The sequence below is a fragment of the Diuraphis noxia genome, unplaced genomic scaffold (assembly GCF_037042655.1).
Source record: "Diuraphis noxia isolate RWA-SAM2 unplaced genomic scaffold, SU_Dnox_SAM2 contig0001, whole genome shotgun sequence".
NCBI lineage: Eukaryota > Metazoa > Arthropoda > Insecta > Hemiptera > Aphididae > Diuraphis > Diuraphis noxia.
Genome location: NW_028301711.1, coordinates 85,315,015 through 85,336,206, shown reverse-complemented (window position 1 = coordinate 85,336,206; position 21,192 = coordinate 85,315,015). Strand labels below are relative to the sequence as shown.

At 32.4% G+C, this 21,192-nt stretch overlaps 1 protein-coding gene and 1 pseudogene across 2 annotated transcripts in view; one reads left to right on the top strand and one right to left on the bottom strand.

The window, feature by feature from the left end:
- LOC149062218 (uncharacterized) overlaps positions 1-21,192 on the bottom strand; it is a 510,544-nt pseudogene that overhangs the window by 62,569 nt on the left and 426,783 nt on the right. The gene's annotated exons all lie outside the window — the stretch shown is intronic.
- LOC149062245 (uncharacterized) lies at positions 6,231-7,503 on the top strand. The gene is made up of 6 exons (XM_089221661.1): positions 6,231-6,301; positions 6,395-6,590; positions 6,669-6,743; positions 6,879-7,019; positions 7,109-7,289; positions 7,370-7,503. The coding sequence occupies exons 1-6, from the start codon at positions 6,231-6,233 to the stop codon at positions 7,501-7,503; spliced, it is 798 nt and encodes a 265-aa protein (XP_089077787.1).

Sequence of the window (21,192 nt, the reverse complement as noted above, 5' to 3'; positions counted from 1 at the left end):
ACACAAAACTACCAGGGATGGTAGCTGGAGACGTGTGTAATCTAATAGTGTAGGTTTCAAGTCGGTCGGCCTATTACTATTATTCGATTTTAAATTAATTTTTTGAAATCGAAATTTGCACAACTGCCGGGTGATTTCGCCGTGCACGACCAACATACAGCCGTTACACCATGAACATAATATTAAAACACATCATTACAAAATTCTGACTATGCAGGTGGCAGTTGACGTTTATAAGTACGAGGTTTGACGAGATTGTGACTAGTGAGTCGGCGGTCCGTGAACGATAAAAAGATCGCCGACGGACGGTAAGCTTCGTGGCCGTCGCCAGGTCTGTGCGAGTGTTCGATACGGCGGACGCAGCGAACCTGGTGGCGTCACAGAGGCAACTCGAGCTACGAGGCATCATGACGTGGCAATGGTACGATATACGATATATCATAACTTTGAAAAATTGGTGAAAAAAAACTACTGCTCTTACACCTTTAAAAAAAGCGGGTAAGTCGTGGATGTCGCCCTGCGGTTACAAGTGGGTTACTGTAATGGATGGAATTAAATTTGAACCAATGATATTGTAACGTCACAGAATTTTGACGCTTTTTATTAGAATATTACATAATATCATTATTATAATCTTATAATATGTCCACGTCCTTTTATTATATAACTCATAGTATTTCCATAATCTCTATTATTATGCATGCGCTCATTAAATATTATAATGACAAAAACACTGTTATGTAATACTAGTCCCCTGACCTGACCTGATATCGCAGAGGGCGCTCCGCCGTTGCTGTCGGGCGTCGCGGTCGTAGCCGCAGGCGTATACGGACAGGGCAACCTGTTTCCCCACTAATGAATATTATACGAAAGTTCCCGACGCGACGCACTGACCAACCCCCTACCCAAGAACATCGAGACGCCGGAACGGCCTACGACCAGCCACCGACGTATACTGCCGAGCTGTCTGTTTTTCCACTCTCGCAACACGTCTCCCGGACTCAACATTTTTGTTATTTGTTTTCACCATCGGCGGAATACCACCATGATGGGCTGAAGTGACGTCATAGGCCCGAGGCGGGCGAAACCATCTCAAACATCATCAACTCAGTACAAGCAGTCGTCGTCAAGTATTATTTTACCCCCAACATTCCCCTTTTTTCATTTTGATTATGTATCACCCTAGTTTTTTTTATATACTCAGATTTTCCTCAGAGGTGCCCCGGTAACCATCCTGCGGAGCCGTGGGTCGTTTCCTTTAATACATCTAAGTGTATAATGCGTCATACCGACGTATGATTATCATTCCGTGCGGGTAACCGCTTGTCGGAGCCGTAGCATTATCTTATATATTTTTCCCTGTATTTTATGCACTTTGCCATGTGCCAAATATTATATATTTTTGAATTGCACTTGCCATGTACCTAATTTTATATTATTTTATTCATATTGTTTAAAACACACCCTTTTCTTAAAACCGTGTAAAATATAACTATATGATTACCTTATATTTTGTCACATTTTTTTATTAATATTATTTATTTTACATTTTTTTTCCCCAATATAAATCCTCGGCATTTATTTGCCGTTGCGTGTATCAAAGCCTATGAGCTCCACCGACATGGCCCCGCGGTGCGGCTCCTAGGTCACGACAGAAGTGTTCCCCTTTTGTCGTGGGTGGTTTTCGGTAGGTAAAATGCCCGAATTCTCACAATATTATATCATTCTATACGAAAAACGATTCTGAGCGAAGACGGTTTATCTGTCTAGAATATATTATAGATTATTACAAATTTTCAAATCTTAGATTTAAAAAGACAATTGTTTATGAATTTCTAGTTTAAAATAATTTGCGGATTTTTGTGATTTTCGTGATTTTTACGTATGTTGTCTAAAATTCAAACTTTGAATGCTTATTAAAAAAATTTGTGACTATATATTTATTTTATTTTTCAACTGCTATTGTTTAAATATGTTAGGAGTCTTGTATTAAATTTTCAAATCTTAGAATTAAAAAGAAAAACTTTTATGAATTTCTATCTAAGATAATATGAACATTGCCGTAATTTTTACGTATTTAGTCAAAATTTGAACTTAAAACGCTTATAAAAAAAAATGCTGCCTATGTATTTTTAATAGTTTTTAACTGCTATTGTTACAATGTGTTAGAAGTCTTGTGTTAAATTTTCAAACTAAAAAAATAATAATAACAAAAAACAGCAATAATGATTTCCTAAGTAAAATACAAGGATAAGTCAACGGTAAAGAAGTAAAATCCAAACACAAAAAAAAATATCAATATCTGCTCAGAATCTAATATTATTTTATAATATTTTATAACATGATAAAATATTAAATGAAGTGCGATAATCCAAAACGTGGTATTGCCAAAAATCAAAATGTTCACAAATTAAGAAAATTGTAACAGGTGATTATTACCCCCTATATATTATAACCTGTGGTGGGGGGGGGGGGGGTATAAATCACCTGAGGTAATAATCTCCTGTTTGGAAAATTGTGTATTAAAAACAATAATGTAATTTTATTACTGTTATAAAAAAAAACTTAAAAATAATATATTGGTTCATAGGTAATATTGCAGTAAGTATTAATTAAATGTTTAGGATTAGTACAAGACTATTATAAATATTTTTTCAACATTGGATTTTGATTACCTATATATTCTAAAATGTCTGACACATTGAACAATTTTTAAACCAACATTTTAAAATTATCGGTACCTATCATTTGCATTTTTATAAATTTGTAGGATTTACTTAATTGGGTTTTAGATATATTTAATTCATCATTATATAATATTATTGTGTTGTTTTGTTTTGCTTTGGAAAATATTAACTATTAATCCATAAACTATTAATTTCAAAATTATTACAATTATTGCAAATCCTGTATATTATAAATTTTTATAATATTTTTAAATAAATTGTAAAGAAACATATATATATATATATATATATATGTGTTGTAGTAAATAATAGAATATTAAGGGGGTATGGTGGGAAGGAGGCTGAGCTCCTCATTAATTTTCCAAAAAAATTTTTTGTGGTACTTGTTGGTTTCTAATTTGGAAAGTTTGCTTGACTATTTTATTACTGTTTCGGCGCCACTGAATATATTATTGTTTATAATTGCTTACAGTAACAGGCGATTGTTACCCCTCAGTTATATCACCGGAGGAGGGGTATAAAATTATAACTATAATTATTAATAAATTAGGTATTAATTGGGTAGAAATAGAAGTAACGGGATAATTATAACGATTAGGTTTTTCATTCATACCTACTTATGTTGTTTATTTTGTCCAAAAGGGACTGTTAGAAAACCCTGTGCTAAGTGATTACTTTTTGAAAAAATAAAAAAAAAAAATAAAAAAAACAAACAGTTCATAACATGAATAAGACAAGTGTGGTTCAAATTTTTATTTCTGTTTAGTAATGCATAAATAATATTTTATAAGTTTTAGTTTTCTAGTTATGATAATATCATTATAATTAAAGGGCTTCCGCAGGAATTTATCAAGTGTAGGGGGCAATGTATAAATTTTAATAATTATTTTCAGTACAAATATGTTTTATACCATAGTGATTATTTGTTTTATTATAGTAATAATAGACAGGTCCATTTCGACAGCCTGTACATTTTCATGATTGCCTGTACATTTTTTGATTTTAAAAAAAATCATATAAAAATCAAATAGAAATAATAGAAAAATATATAATTATTAACATTACGTAAGTAGTACGTAGCTACATAAATTATGTACAGATTTATTATTTATAAATATTATATTCAGGTACTTATATCTTTTTTTACACAATAATTAAATAAATAATATAATAATAATTGAATATCTAATAGAGATTTGTAAAGAGATGTATATTTGGATTGTTATATGGAATTTACGTGCTTTCAGGTAAAAAAATTGTAACGGTGGATTTATATGCTATATATCCAACCCTAAAATCGACTACCTGTAAATCGGTGGAGTTTACAATCGCCCTTACCTCGTAACCTCATTTACACCGCGATGTTATCATTTTTATCAGGTAGGTTAGGTGTTATCAATCCCGCGTAAATTTGAATTATTCTATATAATATAATTCAAATGCTTTAAAACACCGGTTTCAGTGAATTGTTTTGACGATAGCAATTTATTACCTACATCTTGATAAAATACTGTTATTATATACCTTGCTCTTCCTAGTCTATAATACAAATGTAAGGGTATATTATTTATTTAAAAATAGTCAAAGGCTGTTTGTTTTCTGGTTTTTCATCATATTTTTGAATTTAACAGTGACAGCATTGACAAAGCTATTTGTATAATAAATTAAAAATTAGAGTTAAATTAAAATATTTAAAGTTATCAAGATACGCATATGTGACACATTTGAAAGTTATGCAGAATTTGAAAAAGCCTTAACTAATTTCAAGACATCAAACTTTGTTGACAATTACATTAAAGACTGCAAGACTATTATATCAATAATATTTTATCAAGACTATTTTTCTCAAAAACACAGGTACCCAAGATTGGCAAATACGTCTGAAGATTTGAAATACTATTATGTTAAACTTACCTATGTGTATAAATGGAGTCGTCCACAAAAAAAAAATGATTTGCCAAGATCAAAAAAAAACTCGTAAGTATTTAAAGTATTTTAGATAGTACCTATATATTATATTTATTTTATTTATATATCTACCCTAAACTTAACTCAGAACTATGCGACTATACTCTTTTCTGTGTATGATTTCGTTTTTTTGTTTTCATTTTAGAATGGAGAAAATCACCAACACTGGTGGCAGAGTGATAAATGGCCTAAGTGTGACGGTGCGGAATTACACGCTAAACGTTGCGTCTCTGCACACGTTGCACTTCGGTCATTCAGTGGATGCGGAAATTCCTGTCGCAATCACCACTGCGCAGCACAGTAGTGCCATCCAAAGATGTAAAACGAAGTAAGTAGATTACTTATTACATGATATAAATGTTCACTAATAACTAACGTCTACCTCGTGTTTCAGGATGCTACCGTTGCCACAAATATGGCCACGTGGTTGGCGATTGTCGCGGTGAGTTTATATTCATTAAAAATTAAAATCATGTTTATTCTTTCTTATATTTCTAGCCACCTCCAGGCCTGGTAGAGGCAGTGAGCCGTGACGGCGGTCACCGCGACGCCGTTCAACCCTCGTCGTTCGGCCGCCCCGTAGTCCGTCGTCGCGGGCACGTGGACCGCACCGCAGTCGGTCGGATCGGACACGTGGACCGCACCGCAGTCGGTCGGATCGGTGTCGTTTGCCGGCGTTGACGACCCACGTCAACTCACAGCAACCGACACCCGTTGCAAATAATACCACCGTGGCCTCCACGTCGTAAATACTAATTAACTATGCGACAAGGTTGTCAAGCTTTTATTTATTTAATAATAAACAGTGAAGGAAATGCATTAGAAATTAGTCGAATGGATAACAACCATTACCACGTATTATCTGAAACATTATTCAATCATCTTCCAAACCACCGAAAGATTACCTTTAACTCAATTGGATGGAATGAGGTGATGGCAGCACTTGATGCGTTAGTGTGTGATTTGAGAAATCTTCCAAAAGATCCTAGGACCTTTTTGCAAACACAGAGGCAAACAATTTTGCGTGATGTAAACCCAGGGAAATATTATCATTTTGGCTTACAAAATGGCATTATAAATATTTTGAAAAAAGTTGATCTTTTTAATATTCCTGATGAGATAAAGGTTGGAATTAACATTGATGGATTACCTCTTAGTGATTCATCATTAAGCCAGGTATATCCAATTTTATGTTTAGTTACAAATATTGAGATTTTACTGCCTTCAAATTTTTTTTGAATTGGAATTTACCAGGGGGTGGCTATAGTTCTTTTCACGTGAAGTCAGCAAAAGGTCGTGTAACATAGTAACCATTTATGACTAAACAAAAATCCCAGTATTGATTTATGTTTGTTAAACTGTAAACTGATGATACAGAAAATATTATTATCACTATTATCTTACCGGTATTATTATTACTGAATGATAAGACATCGTCATTCATCAACTGAGTCCACATTTAGTATTTACCGAAGACTAACATTTGTCACTTATGTACTTACGTCTTATGTGTTATAGTTTTAAAGTTAATATTTTGTTAGTTCTGTTGTTAACTTGTATACCAATTATACCATTATGCCGAGTTGTTATATTTGTGGTCGTACGAGAAATTCTGGTAGCAAAGATCTTGAAATAAGTTTCAGTAAGTACCTATAAGTTTATCTAATAAATTAATTTATATGTTTGTTTTAAAATGTACCTAATCGTCCTAATCTTATTTATTGTTATTATTACTATAGAATACCGAAGAATGAAAAGTATCGGGAACAATGGTTAGAAATGATTAGAAAATGTGTAACGGAGGAAAAAACAATTAAATCAAAAAGTGTTGTTTGTTCTGAACATTTTACTGCAGATTGCTTTAGAAAATATAACAAAACAAAATTATTAAAAGAATTTTCAGTTCCTTCAATATCAGTTAGTCGTTTGAAATCGGTATGATTATTACAAGTTAGACAATTCTTTTTATACAATTATGATATTTTAATAATTCAATTTACAAATAATTTTTAGGCAAAAATTAAGGTACCTGAGGTCAATTTTATGCCTTTAAAACCTGTATCTACTGAAATAACTGAACCTACAGTTGTGAGCATTATAATTATTAATATTTAATATTAATGAATGCACTCAAGCATGCACTTATATGCATAAATTATAATATATAGTATATAGTATAATATACTGAATTAATCTATACATTTTTGAATATTTTAGATAAACAATTATAATTATGAAATAGATGGTATTCAACCAATTGACAGTTTAAGTAGTGAACTACAGAGTTGTTCCAATACACTAAATACAAGTATTGTAGACTGTGAACCATCAAGTTCTTTTTCAATTGAATGTCCTAAACAAAAAGTAACATTGATATAAATTTGTTTTATGTACTTTATTGTGTAAAAATAATATCTTTTTTTAATTAAAATGGAAATAATGTTGTGTTATAGGTTGTTTCTAGAGATTTATTTTTAAAAGCTGCAATATTATGTGATAATGATACACCAAAAAAGCATTTTTTTAAAAGAACTATTTCAACCCTGGTACGCGAAAACTTTAATCAAAGGAAAAAAATTAAAGTCCTCAATCAACAAATCAGAAGACAAAGAAAAAATATTTCTTCTTTAAAAAGGACGTATAAACCAATTGCTACAAAAACTTGTTTTAATTTGAGAACTGATGTTTTAAATATATTCACTTTTATGTTATAGGTGTGATCAAAGTTTTAGAGGAAAAAAATTTAATCAACCAGGATCAAGTAAACTTGATAGATCTAAATTTTAGTGAGCACAAAGATCTGATAACTAATTTTGCTAAAAAAAAACGCTGGGCAAAAGCTTCCTAAAAATATAGCATGGAACTTAGACGGTTTGCTATCACACTGAATTTTTACTCTCCTAAAGCGTATCGATTTGTACGCGATGAATTTAATTGTGTGCTTCCTTGCCCAAGAACACTTAGTAAGTGGTATGCACATGTCGGTTTTGAATTGGTTCTTTCATTGATATACGACCAGAATCTTGATGCCCCCTTAAACCAAACTGTTGTCTACCGCACAATCGTTAGTCTGCATGATAGGCTTGAGCATATTACGATTTTGTAAAATATCCTCTTCAAGTTGATTATTTAACTGAACCAAAACATTATCTTGTTTATTGTTTAAAATTGCAATGATATTATCGGCATTCAATACAGCAGTGCGGTGATAACTATAACTAGCGTGACATCTAAATGTTTCCAAAGCTTTTTTAAGATTTGTATAAGGTTTAGTAACTAATCCACCTAAAGATTCATGAGAACATTTCCCAACTTGATTTTGGTTGAAAACAAGGACAGTAGGGTCCTTCTTTACATTTAGAATACGCTAACCAGTTAAATTTATTAAGCCATTTGATTTGAAATTGTCTTTTAAATTTAGCATTACTTTGCGTTGGAAAAATGTAATTAGGATCAGGTGTCCATAGATTATTTAAAATTGAAACCTTTTCTTCATTTGTTAATGAACCAACATAATTTACATAAAGACCAATATCATATTTTGAATTTATCAGTTTTGGTAAATCTTTCTGTGGTGATATGTTACTTGTACCTAACAGTAATATAAAATACAATTAATTATTTTATGTTGAATTATAATTATAATTTTTAGTATATTTAAAGAACTAATAAGCTTAAATTACTTGGAGAATCTAATGCAGAAGAAATAGGTTCAGTCGCTTCAGATAATGCTGCAGTATTGCTTATTTCACGATTGTGGTTTATCTAATCAAATTATGCAACATTTAGCATTACAGTAAATTGAAATAGTATAAGTACAACAAAATTAAAATTAAATTAAACATTATTTGTGGCATAAAAAATAACCTGTGGTTATTAAAAATAACTGTATTTAGTTAGAAAAAAAAATATTATATTAGTTTCAGTAATAAGAAAGTACTATCTTAAATTGTGGTTAATGCTAAAGCAATAGTGTAATAATAAAAAAAAAATTATAATTATATATTTAAATATTTTTTATTTGAGAATTGTAATTTGAATATTTTTTTTCAGTATTTGCATCAATTTTACATAATATAAATTATTATCTGAGTAGATACCTACTGGCTACTAGAATAGTAGTTGAATGTAATAATGTATATTGTATTTAGATTTGTTAAAATAAGATTTGCAATACAATAATATGTTCAATAAACATAACAGTTCTACAGAATAGTATATAACTTAATAAAACATGCAGCATTGCAGATTAAAGCAAAAGCTTTAGATTAGTTAAATGTAAGAATCATTTTTGTTTTTAATACTTACTCAGTAAAAAATATTTATCACTTTATAAGTTTTAATGTTTTATAATACAATTTTTAATGGATTATGAAAATAAATTTTAGTCTCAAATCTCAATCCTTTACAGACCAATTAAATTTACCTTAGCTAAATTAAAAAATTGTTTATAGCTATCCCTATAAATTTGAGTTTTATTATAAACATAATGTGATTTGTGAATGAGATAATTTTAATTCTTAGAGTACTTACAGATTTAAACTCCGTTATAGATTTTTTGCTGAAGAAGCTATCCAAGTTACCTTGTTTACGTTTTGGTTTTTTATCACTCATTTTTAAAACCGTGTGCCAACAATTAATTTAATTAATTTATTAAATAGCAAAACCTTAAATAAATAAAAAGCCAAAAAAGTAAGGTGTTAGTCGTGTTACAAAAACGAGTGTTACACGCGATAGTCGTTAATACTCGTTACACGCGATAGTCGTTAGTACTCGTTACACGCGATAGTCGTTGTTTAAGAATGATAACAATGTTAATATGATAATATCGATACTGATAGGCATGAAGTTATACCATAGTTCTGTGGTTATACACGTTTTTTGTCTTTGTGATATTGCTTGGTTATGGAAACAACGTAATACTATGCCGTATTGCCGTATAATGCCATGTAATATGTATTTTATATTATTTTCTAAATAATAATTTAAGATTTCCTGAAATTTCGGGGGGGGGGGGGGCTGCAGCCCCCTCAGCCCATCCCCTGGATACGCCACTGGTATCACAAGTCCCTAAAATTGTGTGTAGTACGAAAAATTCAGTGTGCAGTACGAAATTTAAAAGTGTTATTCACATTAAACCTTTATATAATAATATATTCTATACAATTTTAAAATAATAATATTAATACAGGATATCAGAAAGTTCTTCGACCACAAAGAATAAAAAAAAAACTATAATTCACATACCCCATATAGGTAATTTTAATTTATTTCTGATATTATGTATTATTATTTTCATGCATTTTGTACACTTAAAATGATGAGTTTTATATAAAAAAAAAATTTTTCAACAAAAACTCTATTTCACAAATTTATTTAAAGAACCATTAAATTTGTTAAATAGAAATTCTACTTTATTTAAATAAAATGATTTATGGGTTGGTATGGATTGATAGGTACTATGTGTGTATTGCGTAGTACGAAAATTTGGATATTTTAGAGACTGGAAGGTAACCAAAATCAATAATTAAAAACCACTCTGTATAGTCAAAAGGTTAGGTTTATACCGTTAAAACTATTGTTCACTATAATTTTACTTAAAATTTAATAAAAAAAAAAAACGATTCTTAGGGGCCATAAAATTGTGGCTCTTGGGTTAGAATTTTATAGTAACATCGCTGCGCTGACATCCCCTTAACTCGAAACACGTAACGTACTAACCTATACGCAGAATAGTTTCTATGGAAAAATCATTTTTTTTGTGGAAGTCACTGCATATGTAATGTGTGTACTGTGTAGTTTGTCGTTGTAACAGGCCACGTGTTCAGTTTATTTTTCGTTAATTCATAATGATGTGTAATTTTATAAAAATTTTGTAGATCTTTAGATGAAAACGTGTGATAACCAGAGTCAGTGTGTAGTAAGCGATTTGTTGAAATGCTGTATAGGTTCTTAAATGTTGTAATGCAATCCTACACGTCACAAAAGTAGAATAATTAACTGCGAAAATTATTCATTTGAATTTTTTTTTCTGTTTTAGAATGAAAGTCATTCAAACGTTTAAATTTTTTGGGAAGGGTGACAGGTGTACAATGCACCTGTATACTCTTCCCAACCTGGCCGCCGCCTGCAGCAAGGAGGAATAAAAAAAAACCTTAGTGAGTAGACTCGTACCAAATACAAATTTCGATCAAGTATGCTATTAATGAAATTGTACATTGTTTATTTGTGTTTCAGAATGCTTTAGGTGTAAAAAGAGGGGGCACGTAGTGAAGAATTGCTTTGGTGAGTATGTGTGATATTCTACCGCGACCAGTTGTATTTAATATTAATTATTTTTACAGCACCACCGACTCCTCGACTGCAGTCTGTGCCGTCCCCTCCCGCACCACCATCAATACCACCGTGGTGGTTATGTAGCCACCACAGCCACCATTTGTCACTGAAGTCCCCGCCGTGTCTTCAGTGACAGATGGTATAGCCGCGGGCGTAGCCCGTTTCGCCCAGAGTAGTTTAGACCAATTTAAAATTAAGTTGGGAATAGTTCAGTCAAATACTTGAGTATCATTTAGCGTTATCCAGAAAACACCACTTTGTTTTCCAAAAATTATACACACGTCATTTTTTTTTTTCACAAAAGTTTAACACATTAAAAATTTAGTCCACACAACATTTATAAATACTTATCATTAAAAAATCAAATTAACGTCATAAAAATTTACACATATCTTATAAAAAAAATCGATTTTAATCGTTCAAAATATAATTATTAATACCACCTGAAGTTTATTTTTAAAATTATTACACATGTTTTTTATGAATTCATAACGAGTAATTTCATTTGAGCGGTACGTCGTTATTTGTTTCTGATTGTGTACTTTCCTTTTAATTATATTCGCATCTTTTGATATCTTTGGTACTTTAACGCTATTGATTTTGATATACGTATCAGTTTGAACCAAGTTTTTCACAACATTTAACCAACTTAATATAGATGGAGAATTAGAATAAAAATAGTCATTGAAGAACGAATGAAACGACTCGCACGCATTCGTCGTAAGCAGAATACTCGCTGAATTACATGCCCATAAACAAGGAGGAAATGTACTATCCTCAGAAATATAATTGTTTACTAAATAATCACAATATTTGGTGACTCTATCATCAGTTGGGCATTCTGGCATCAAATCTTCCACAAAACAGACAGATACTTCTTCGGGGTCCAAATATAATAAACCAAAATTGTATTTAATCCATTTGCCAATGTCCGAATTTGTTTTATATTCTGTTGCTAAACCATGCTGCTGAATATTTCTATACCACGCCTGTGTTAGATGAAAACGACATTGAACCCTCTTTGACAGAGTCCATATTTCATTAACAGCTGAGTATATAACCAGTTCAAAGTCAATATTTAAGTCAATGTTTAGGTGAAAAATTTAAATTAATTTCTTTACATTTATCAATAATTGCGTTAAGCGTATATAAGTATGTTTCATACTTTTTATCGGGAAGTAGACAAAAAATTAATGGTATATAATGTCCATTTTGAAAACCATGGATGGTAAACATTTGCGTAAAAAATCGCGCACAATATTGAAAAGTTCCATCCATATATATAGTGTCTACTGTATTTAAAAATATTAAATTAGTCGTACAAGAAAAAACAATAACATTTTTTTCTTGATTATTTATTAAAAGAAAGGGTTCATTTTTTGAGGTTACAGTTTCAGATGTATTTAAAGCCATGTGTGCTTCAATTATATTACTTGCAACACAGGAAGAACTTTACGTCTATATATTACTTTTCTAATTGTATTAAAATCGTTTGATGTTAGGCCATCAGCAAGTTGAGAGTTCTGTGCTAATTCTTTTAAAATAATTTTTTTTGGTTGTATAAAAAGTTCTTCCGAAGCTTTTCGTTTACAAGTTGTACTCACTATTTGCCGGTTTATATCTGAATCATTGCATGGTATATGATTGTGGCGATCTTGATCAGATAATAAAATATTTTCTTCATTTACAACTTTAGAACCAAAAGTATGCCAACTGTTGTACATGAGATAACACCAATTTTAAAATCTAATCCATTAAAACGTAGTATACAGTTGGCAATTACTAATTATACTCCAAAAAAAATGTCTTTTAATGGCCAAAAAAATTAGATACTGCACTCATTAAACTTTTTATTAAAGATCTGCAGCCTTTTAGTGTAGTAGAAGACACAGGGTTTAAAGAGTTTGTGAATATGCTAAACCCAGGCTACAAGATTCCCAACCGCCATACCATTTCCAAAACTCTTATTCCAGCAGCGTATGAAAAATTTGTGAATGAGGTTAAATCAATAATATTAAATGAATTAGACATGGCTTGCTTAACAACTGATTGCTGTACATCTAGGGATAACAAAAATTACATTGCCATAACTATTCATTTCATTAATAACAATTTTAATTTGAAGTCTATATTATTGAGTTGCCATTCCTTTAATGAGAACCACACAAGCGATAATCTTTCTGAGCAAATTAATAAAACTTTAAATTCGTGGAACTTGAGAGAAAAAATTTTATTTGCTATATCTGATAACGCCTACAACATACAAAATGCATTAGGACAGTTAAAATTTAAACATTTTGGTTGTTTTGCTCACACCCTAAACCTTATTGTTAAATCTGCACTTAAAAAAGAAAATGATCTCATTGATAAAGTAAAAAACATTTGTACTCATTTTCGTAAGAGTACAAATGCAAATAATAAATTAATTGCATATCAAAAAAGTATGGTGGTCAATGTTCCACTAAAAGTTTTACAAGATGTAGCCACGAGGTGGAATGCCGCATTCTACATGCTAGAGCGCTTTGTACAACTAGAGACTTCTATACAGGGAACAATGGGACTTTTAGAAAATGCACCACCTTGTTTGAATTCAGATGAATGGGTTGTTATAAAAGAGTTTTGTAATATTTTACGACCTTTTGAAGAAGCTACTAGAGCTGTGAGTGGAGTTCAGTACATAAATGCTTCATTAGTTATAGTTATTGCTCAAGGGTTGAAAAATGTTTGTGAACACATGAAAAATGAAAATTATTCTTTCAGGGCTTTAGGGTTAATCAATAATATATTAAATGATATGAGAAACCGTCAAAATTGGGGAAATATAGAAAATAGTAAGACCTTAAAAAGATGTACATTTCTTGACCCACGGTTTAAAAATTTACCATTCACTCACAACAAAAATATGCTTAACTCATTAAAAAATGATATAGTGGAACTAACAGCAAAGATTATTTCGACATACAGATCAGAATCTACATCGATTGAATATGAACCACAGATTTCTAACCAACCATCCGATACATTGACGCCTGAAGTGAAGCAATTTTTAATTTGGGAGTCAATTGATAAGTGTGCTTCTCAAATGCAGCCTTCGATTGGAACATCAACTTCACGGGCTATAGTAGAGGTGCAACGTTATATAGAAGAACCGGTATTAAAAAGAAACTGTAATCCACTAGAATGGTGGCAAGATCACAAGTACAATTACCCATTTTTAGATGTATTAGCAAGGAGGATGTTATGTTGTCTAGGATCATCTGTTCCATGCGAACGTGTATTTTCTAAGTCAGGTCTTTTAATATCCGATCGCCGTTGCTGCTTAAACACAAAAAAAGCAGAAATGTTGTTGTTTTTAAATCAAAATGCATAAATTGTTTACATAATAATATTGTCTTAACATTATTTTATTATTATTTTATTACCATGTTAAAATTATTATTAAGCGAGTATTATCAGTTCTTAATTTCTTATAATGGGTATTGTTTATTGAATTAGGTATTTGTTGATAACTAATTCTGATAAGAGTGAAGTTTCATTGTTATGTTATCATTATTAAACTATTATTATTATCATTTTTTAACTATTAGGTATTTTATTATCTAATGTCCAGCAAAAGTAGCAATTGATTAAAATATTTAAAATAACAATAGAAAATACTAAATAATAGCAGTTACAATAAGTAGCAATAACAGAAAATATATTTCCAATGTCACCAACTATAAAAAAGTAGCAGTCACTGTTATTTTCATACTGGAGTAGCAGGCCGTGATTGCTACTTTAAAATCACTTGTGAAAAATCACTGCTACTGCTATTTTATCTCATCACTATAGGCTACTACTATAAGATCTACCTTAACTATCAATAGTAATATTTAAAACTGCATCCTTCAATTTCGACGAACCAAAGCGTTATTTAAAAACTATTGTATGTATCACCAGTATATACTTTCATAACGCCGACAAACAACAGTTTTGTTCCCATGTTACTTGACATTAATTAGCTAAACCACCAATTAACCTACATACTAACGGCAATAATATATTATACCACAAATAAGGGTATTGTCATATCTGTAGGGATATTTGAAAAATCCACCGTCGACATGAATTTAAAATATGTATTTTGAACAGAGGTTAGGCTACCAAGGACAAAACAACACGTACTTCAAACAGTCAAAAGCAATATTTATTGAATAGGTAAAAAAAAAAGAAAAAATTACATCATAAGTGTCAGTATATAGACTCGGTTGTAAACGCGATTTCTAAGCGTACGGACCGAACCGGCGTACAAACCGCACGTCCACGGTTTTTAAAAGATGTAAACGACGCGAAAAAAGGGCAAACGGCGCGTTTAAATATGAAGCAGATCGAAAAACCCGATGAAAACGTACGGAGGATGCTTCGGGAACGGAACGCGACGGCGAAGCGCACTAACCGATTTCGAGCGAAACCCGTACGCCGACGGATGGCAAAAGAAACGGACGACGCAAAAATGGTACGAACGGCGACGGACAAAGGTCGAAAAATCGAAAAATCGCGTAAAGAGACGAAAAATAAGCGTAAAACGTTTCGAAAAATCAAAAACACTATATCTATGATTGATAAGTATACGATAACTGAAAAATCGTGATAGCTCGGCCGCCGCCGCAAGGAAGTAACGCGATTGGCCGGTCTTAGGGAACCCGTGGAACAAAAACGGAATTCTTCCATGGGTTGCTTAGAGCGATATATAGGGATTCACGTTTTATTATATAAGACTAGCCCTCCGCGCTAGCTGGGGGAGACCCCCAGACCCCCTTGGTCGGTGGAAAGTGGGTACCGATGGCGGACGTAGAGTCGTTTGAATTATTAAAATCATTGCTGTACTCGCCGGTCAATCAATAATCAAAAGTCGTAGCAGGTGATAACGATTTATGATGAGGCGTGGAGGTATCGTTTCGAAAGCGGGAAATTCGAAATTCGAATTTAATAGTTGATACGGTCCAGTCTTGTGCTGTTATGAATGTCGAAACGAAAAGCGTAAATCTGAAAGCCGTATTTAAATGTCTAGCAAGTAACCGATTTCGGAGAGTAATAAACGTTTAGAATTTAGAATAAAGGATTTTTGATAAGGCCTAACGATATCGTGGTAATCCAACGAAGGCGGGAATATTTGAAAACCGTGTTCGAGCTTGTATTAACTCATTTGAGAGTCGGGCATTAAAAGTCGACCGGTGGTGGGCCACATATGAAAATATTCAATACATTTTGTATTCGAATGAATAATAAAGATATAATAATTATATAATAATTAGCCACACTGTAATTTTTGTCCATTCCGTTACCCGCATGGGTTACCTGCGTTGTAACTCTTGTTATTGTCGTTGTAAATCGTTCTTAGACAATTAACTGTTATTTGATTATTTTACATGTCACTTCTCCGACACTTGTGTCATTTTGATAGTGTTCCCCGTCATTCTGTCATTCACCGTCTTGAGAGTTGAGATATACGTAAGTACACATATATTATAATATATTATATTCTTCGCTCTTAATTAACTGTTTTTTCTACGTTCGCCGCACATCGTATTTATCGGTGAATATAATAACAATATCATAAGTGTTTTGTGCGCACCACATGCTTTCTGTTAAATAAAATAAAAAATATTTCATCATATACCACGTACGACGTACCATTACACAAATTATACGAAATATCTTTTGCTAACCAAATGTAAAAAGTACCTCGCGAGTCGTGATACGTCTAATAATAAGTTTAAACTTAAATTTCAATATTATAATCGCCGGGTGCACGGTATTGACAAATTATTTTTAAAGGATGTCAGGGAATTATTTCTTTTCTGTGTATGATTTCGTTTTCATTTTAGAATGGAGAAAATCACCAACACCGGTGGCGGAGCAATAAATGGCCGAAGTGTGACGGTGCAGAATTATACGTTAAACGTTGCGTCTCTGCACACGTTGCACTTCGGCCATTCAGTGGATGCGGCAATTCCCGCCGCAATCACCACTGCTGACCGCAGCAAGGATATAAAACGCAGTAAGTAGATTACTTATTACATGATATAAATGTTCACTAATAACTAACGTCTACCTCGTGTTTCAGGATGCTACCGTTGCCATAAATATGGCCACGTGGTTGGCGATTGTCGCGGTGAGTTTATATTCATTAAAAATTAAAATCATGTTTATTCTTTCTTATATTTCTAGCCCCCTCCAAGCCTGGTAAAGGCCATGAGCCGCGACGGCGGTCACCGCGACGCCGTTCAACCCTCGTCGTTCGGCCGCCCCGCAGTCCGTCGTCGCGGACACGTGGACCGCACCGCAGTCGGTCGGATCGGGGCCGATTGCCGGCGATGACGCCCCCCGTCAATCCACGGCAACCGACACCCGTTGCAAATGATACCACCGTGGCCTCGGGAACCACGGTGGACACCGACGCCGAGCCATCTTCCGTAAGTTTATCAAAAATATTCTTATTTAGCCTTAATTAAATCCGAATCCTAGTCCTATATGAATTGTAGGAACTGAATGAAACTCCATCTCCCCGCTTCGGGTTGTGGAAGGACCACTGTAAGTTGCCAATCAGATAATTTCTTTAAACGCCATGCTTTTTTTCATTGTTTTACTGTTATTTTTACTTTTTTATAATAAAATGCTAATTCAACGAACTATATTATTTGCAGATGTTAATTGATATGCAGCTCAATACCGTGATGGATGAGTTTGTGTCTGCCACTGAAAAACAGTGTAATTTGGCGATTGGAGAATTTCTTTTAATGACATAATTATAACAGTATTGAATTTATTTTATGTTTTTCAGATGAATAAAAACTTCTTTTTTTTACATCTGTCTTGTTTTTTTAAAATTATTTTTATTATGATTGTCATGGTTCACACACTGTTGTGGTATAAATTATGTTGGCTATGCGATAGGCGTAAAATTTTAATGTGGTTGGATCGAAACCAATATTTTAACAACTAATAAAATAATAATAAATATAGTCTATGCCATTTTTAGATATGTTTATTGCATAAAAATAATAGTTAGTGAAACACAAACAACAAGATAAGTCAAGAGTGCACTTACAACCTATGGTTTTAACTAAACTTTACAAAGTATAATAATATAATAATATAACCACAACAAATAATTAACAGCACAACGTAATGAACAAAAATGTTGTTTTAGAATAATTAATATGTTACATACTATAGGATATTTCATGCCATGGGATCGGCCACGTCTAAGTGGTGCTGTTGATTCACGTGGTCCATGAGCCCTTGATACGCCTCAGCGAGGAGAGCTCGCTGATTCGTGCGGATATAGTTCAGATTGTTCGATTCCATTCGAACTGGTCACACACATACTGCTGCAACGAAAATCGACCAGCATGTATAAGACTGAACTGTACATGCATCGTATCATTATTTCCACAATATAGTATGGTCAAACGAAAGCACCTCAAACTCCCTGATACTATTCCGATTGCGGACTTGCTTCCGGCGGTTGCCCTCTTGTCTCATACCGAAATGCCAACCAGCTTCTCCGCTTGGGAACAACATCGGATCCGCATGACACGACCCTTATGGAATGTAATAAATGGTATATATTATTTCAAGTGAATTACTAAATGCATTGGAGAGTTAGGTTATGGAGCTGTGTAAATTAAGCTCATATTTTGTAGAACAGCAAGAGGAAGGCATGTGGAAAAGTTCCAAATTCCATGAAATATATCAATAAATACAACAGACCACTACAGGAACAACAACACAATGAATTGTGAATAGTGTGAGAATTAATTGTAGTTTGTTTGTGTATACTTATACTATGTATATGTTTATGATACTAAACACAACAGTTCGTGTGGCACTACATTTGACTTTTTACTATGTTTGATGTATACTGTATACAGTTAACTTATTAAGTGAGCATTGAAGTAATTTAAGGATAGGTTCGATTGATGATAAGACATATGTGTGTGTGTGTACTTTACAATCTTTACATTTGTACATGGAATTTTAAATTAAAATAAATTTACCTAATTATTATCAATACAGAAATTATAACGCAGTGCAGTTATCAAAAGGATTAATTATGTATGTTGATCTATGCTGCAACGAAGCAAATTTTAATACAGCACTGCATTGAGAAGTAAGAACTGAAGTGAAAGAGCAGAGGCCCTATGAAAGAGTTAAGGTTGGTTATGCTATTTTATATCTGTGTGTTTAACCAAATCATCTAATGGTATTAATTTTAGGCAGTTATGTGAAATGGATATTAACTAACCCGCAGGTATGTTTTGCATCCTGTGTTGCGGGTCGATTGGATTCGTGTCGTAAATGACCAGATTGAGGTTTCTGGGCGGACGACCGTCGTCACCGACAAACACGGCCGCAACTTCATTTGCTGTGGGCAGGTTGTAACGCCGCTGATTCCTGGTTGCATCTGTGACAAAATGCATTGTGATCGGCATCTGCTACGTCTCTTTCTGCCTGCCACACCTGACGCATATTCCTAGAATTAATGTACACATATATATTGTGTTAAACACACCAATAATAATAGTAATTGCAAGAGCAAGGGGGAATAAATATAAGAACTCCACCATCAATGTAATGATACTGAATTTTGTGTTAGTAACTTAATTTTAAAAATGTATATTGCACTCTATAAAAGTAAGCGTAGTTAAGTGAATTTATAAATTATATGATTAGTCTGAGGTAAGATTTATGTTTTGCAGAATATTTATATCAGATACCTGTAGTATCAAAGGCAAGTAAACAAGGTGGTGGATTAATGGCTGTAACACGATTGCGCCCGTTCTACCTTTTTACATTCAAAAAACGCAACACGATTGCGCCCAATACACTTTTTAATAATATAGTCGAAGTGGTAAACTCAAAGTTGAAGTTCGTAAAGTTCGACTGTATTATAATATTATACATTTTAGCAATTTTCCTTCCCAATTTTACAGGCTTAGGACTGTCAACAAAATTAAACTGTTGGCTTGGTTAAAAATCGTTTCTTATTATTAATATGTCTAAATATGTATTACTATTCATATATTTTTTTAAATTATAGGTAATATATCCTGCAAATATGTATAAAAAAAAATATTACAAATTACAAAATTGTGGTCCCATTACATTCAAATATTCAAGTATAGATATTTCATTTTGTTCTAATTTTGTCCAAGTTTGCAATATAAATTTCAATTTGTTTTATTGTTCTTTTCGAGGTTTGTTTATTCGATTTTCTTTAATACTTTTAATTTTTAAATAGGATTTACTTTGGATGTCTAACATTATATATTAATTACTTCATGAATAGAAGGATCTATGACTTATAATGTCGGTGGAATGATTCTGGCCCATTGGTCGTTCTAGGTTCCTCTGAAGGTTTACCAGCCCATACAATTGATGGAAAAACCCCATCAGGACATACATAATTGTCAAATATATAATCCGTAAAATCAAAGTCATTGGTAGGAGCATTTGCAATTAAACACGGAAAGGCATCGCAGACTAAATTTTCGGGTAAAAAACCAAGAGCGAAAAAACATTTTAACCAAAGCCCTACTTCTGACTTTGAATTGTATTCTTTTAATAAGTTGTTATTGCTTTGGATTTTTCTTAACCAACTTTGGCCTAAATGGAATCTAAAGGCCATAATTTTGCTATTTGGAAAGACTTCTTTAATAGCATTGTGTGCGCTTTTTTCAAAATCGAAATGAAAATTACAATCGACTAATGATACTAATACATTTATGCCTGTCAACTTTAAACATAATTTAGCAATCGTGCGCCACATGTCTACATAAACGTCAGTCGATTTTGACGTCAAAAAACAATATACTAAAGGAATATAAAAACCATTTTGTAACGTATGTATTGTATAAAATTGATCGTAGTATTTCGGTGAATGCGAAAATGTGCAATCAGCAAAAATATCAGTTGAACGACTTAATACATCGATATTAGTCGGACAAGTGAATAAAACTATATTAGAAATGTCTTCTATGTAGTAAAAATGTTCTTGTGTATTAGTTTTAAAAGTATCACGTAAGTTAAATAATTGAAATTTGGATTCTTCCAGTGATTTTGGAATTGTTGGCAATTTTTTCTTACGGAAGTCGTATATACTTTTCCTCCATAACTTAATATCGGAATGAACGGTATGTAAATCATTTACAGTGCT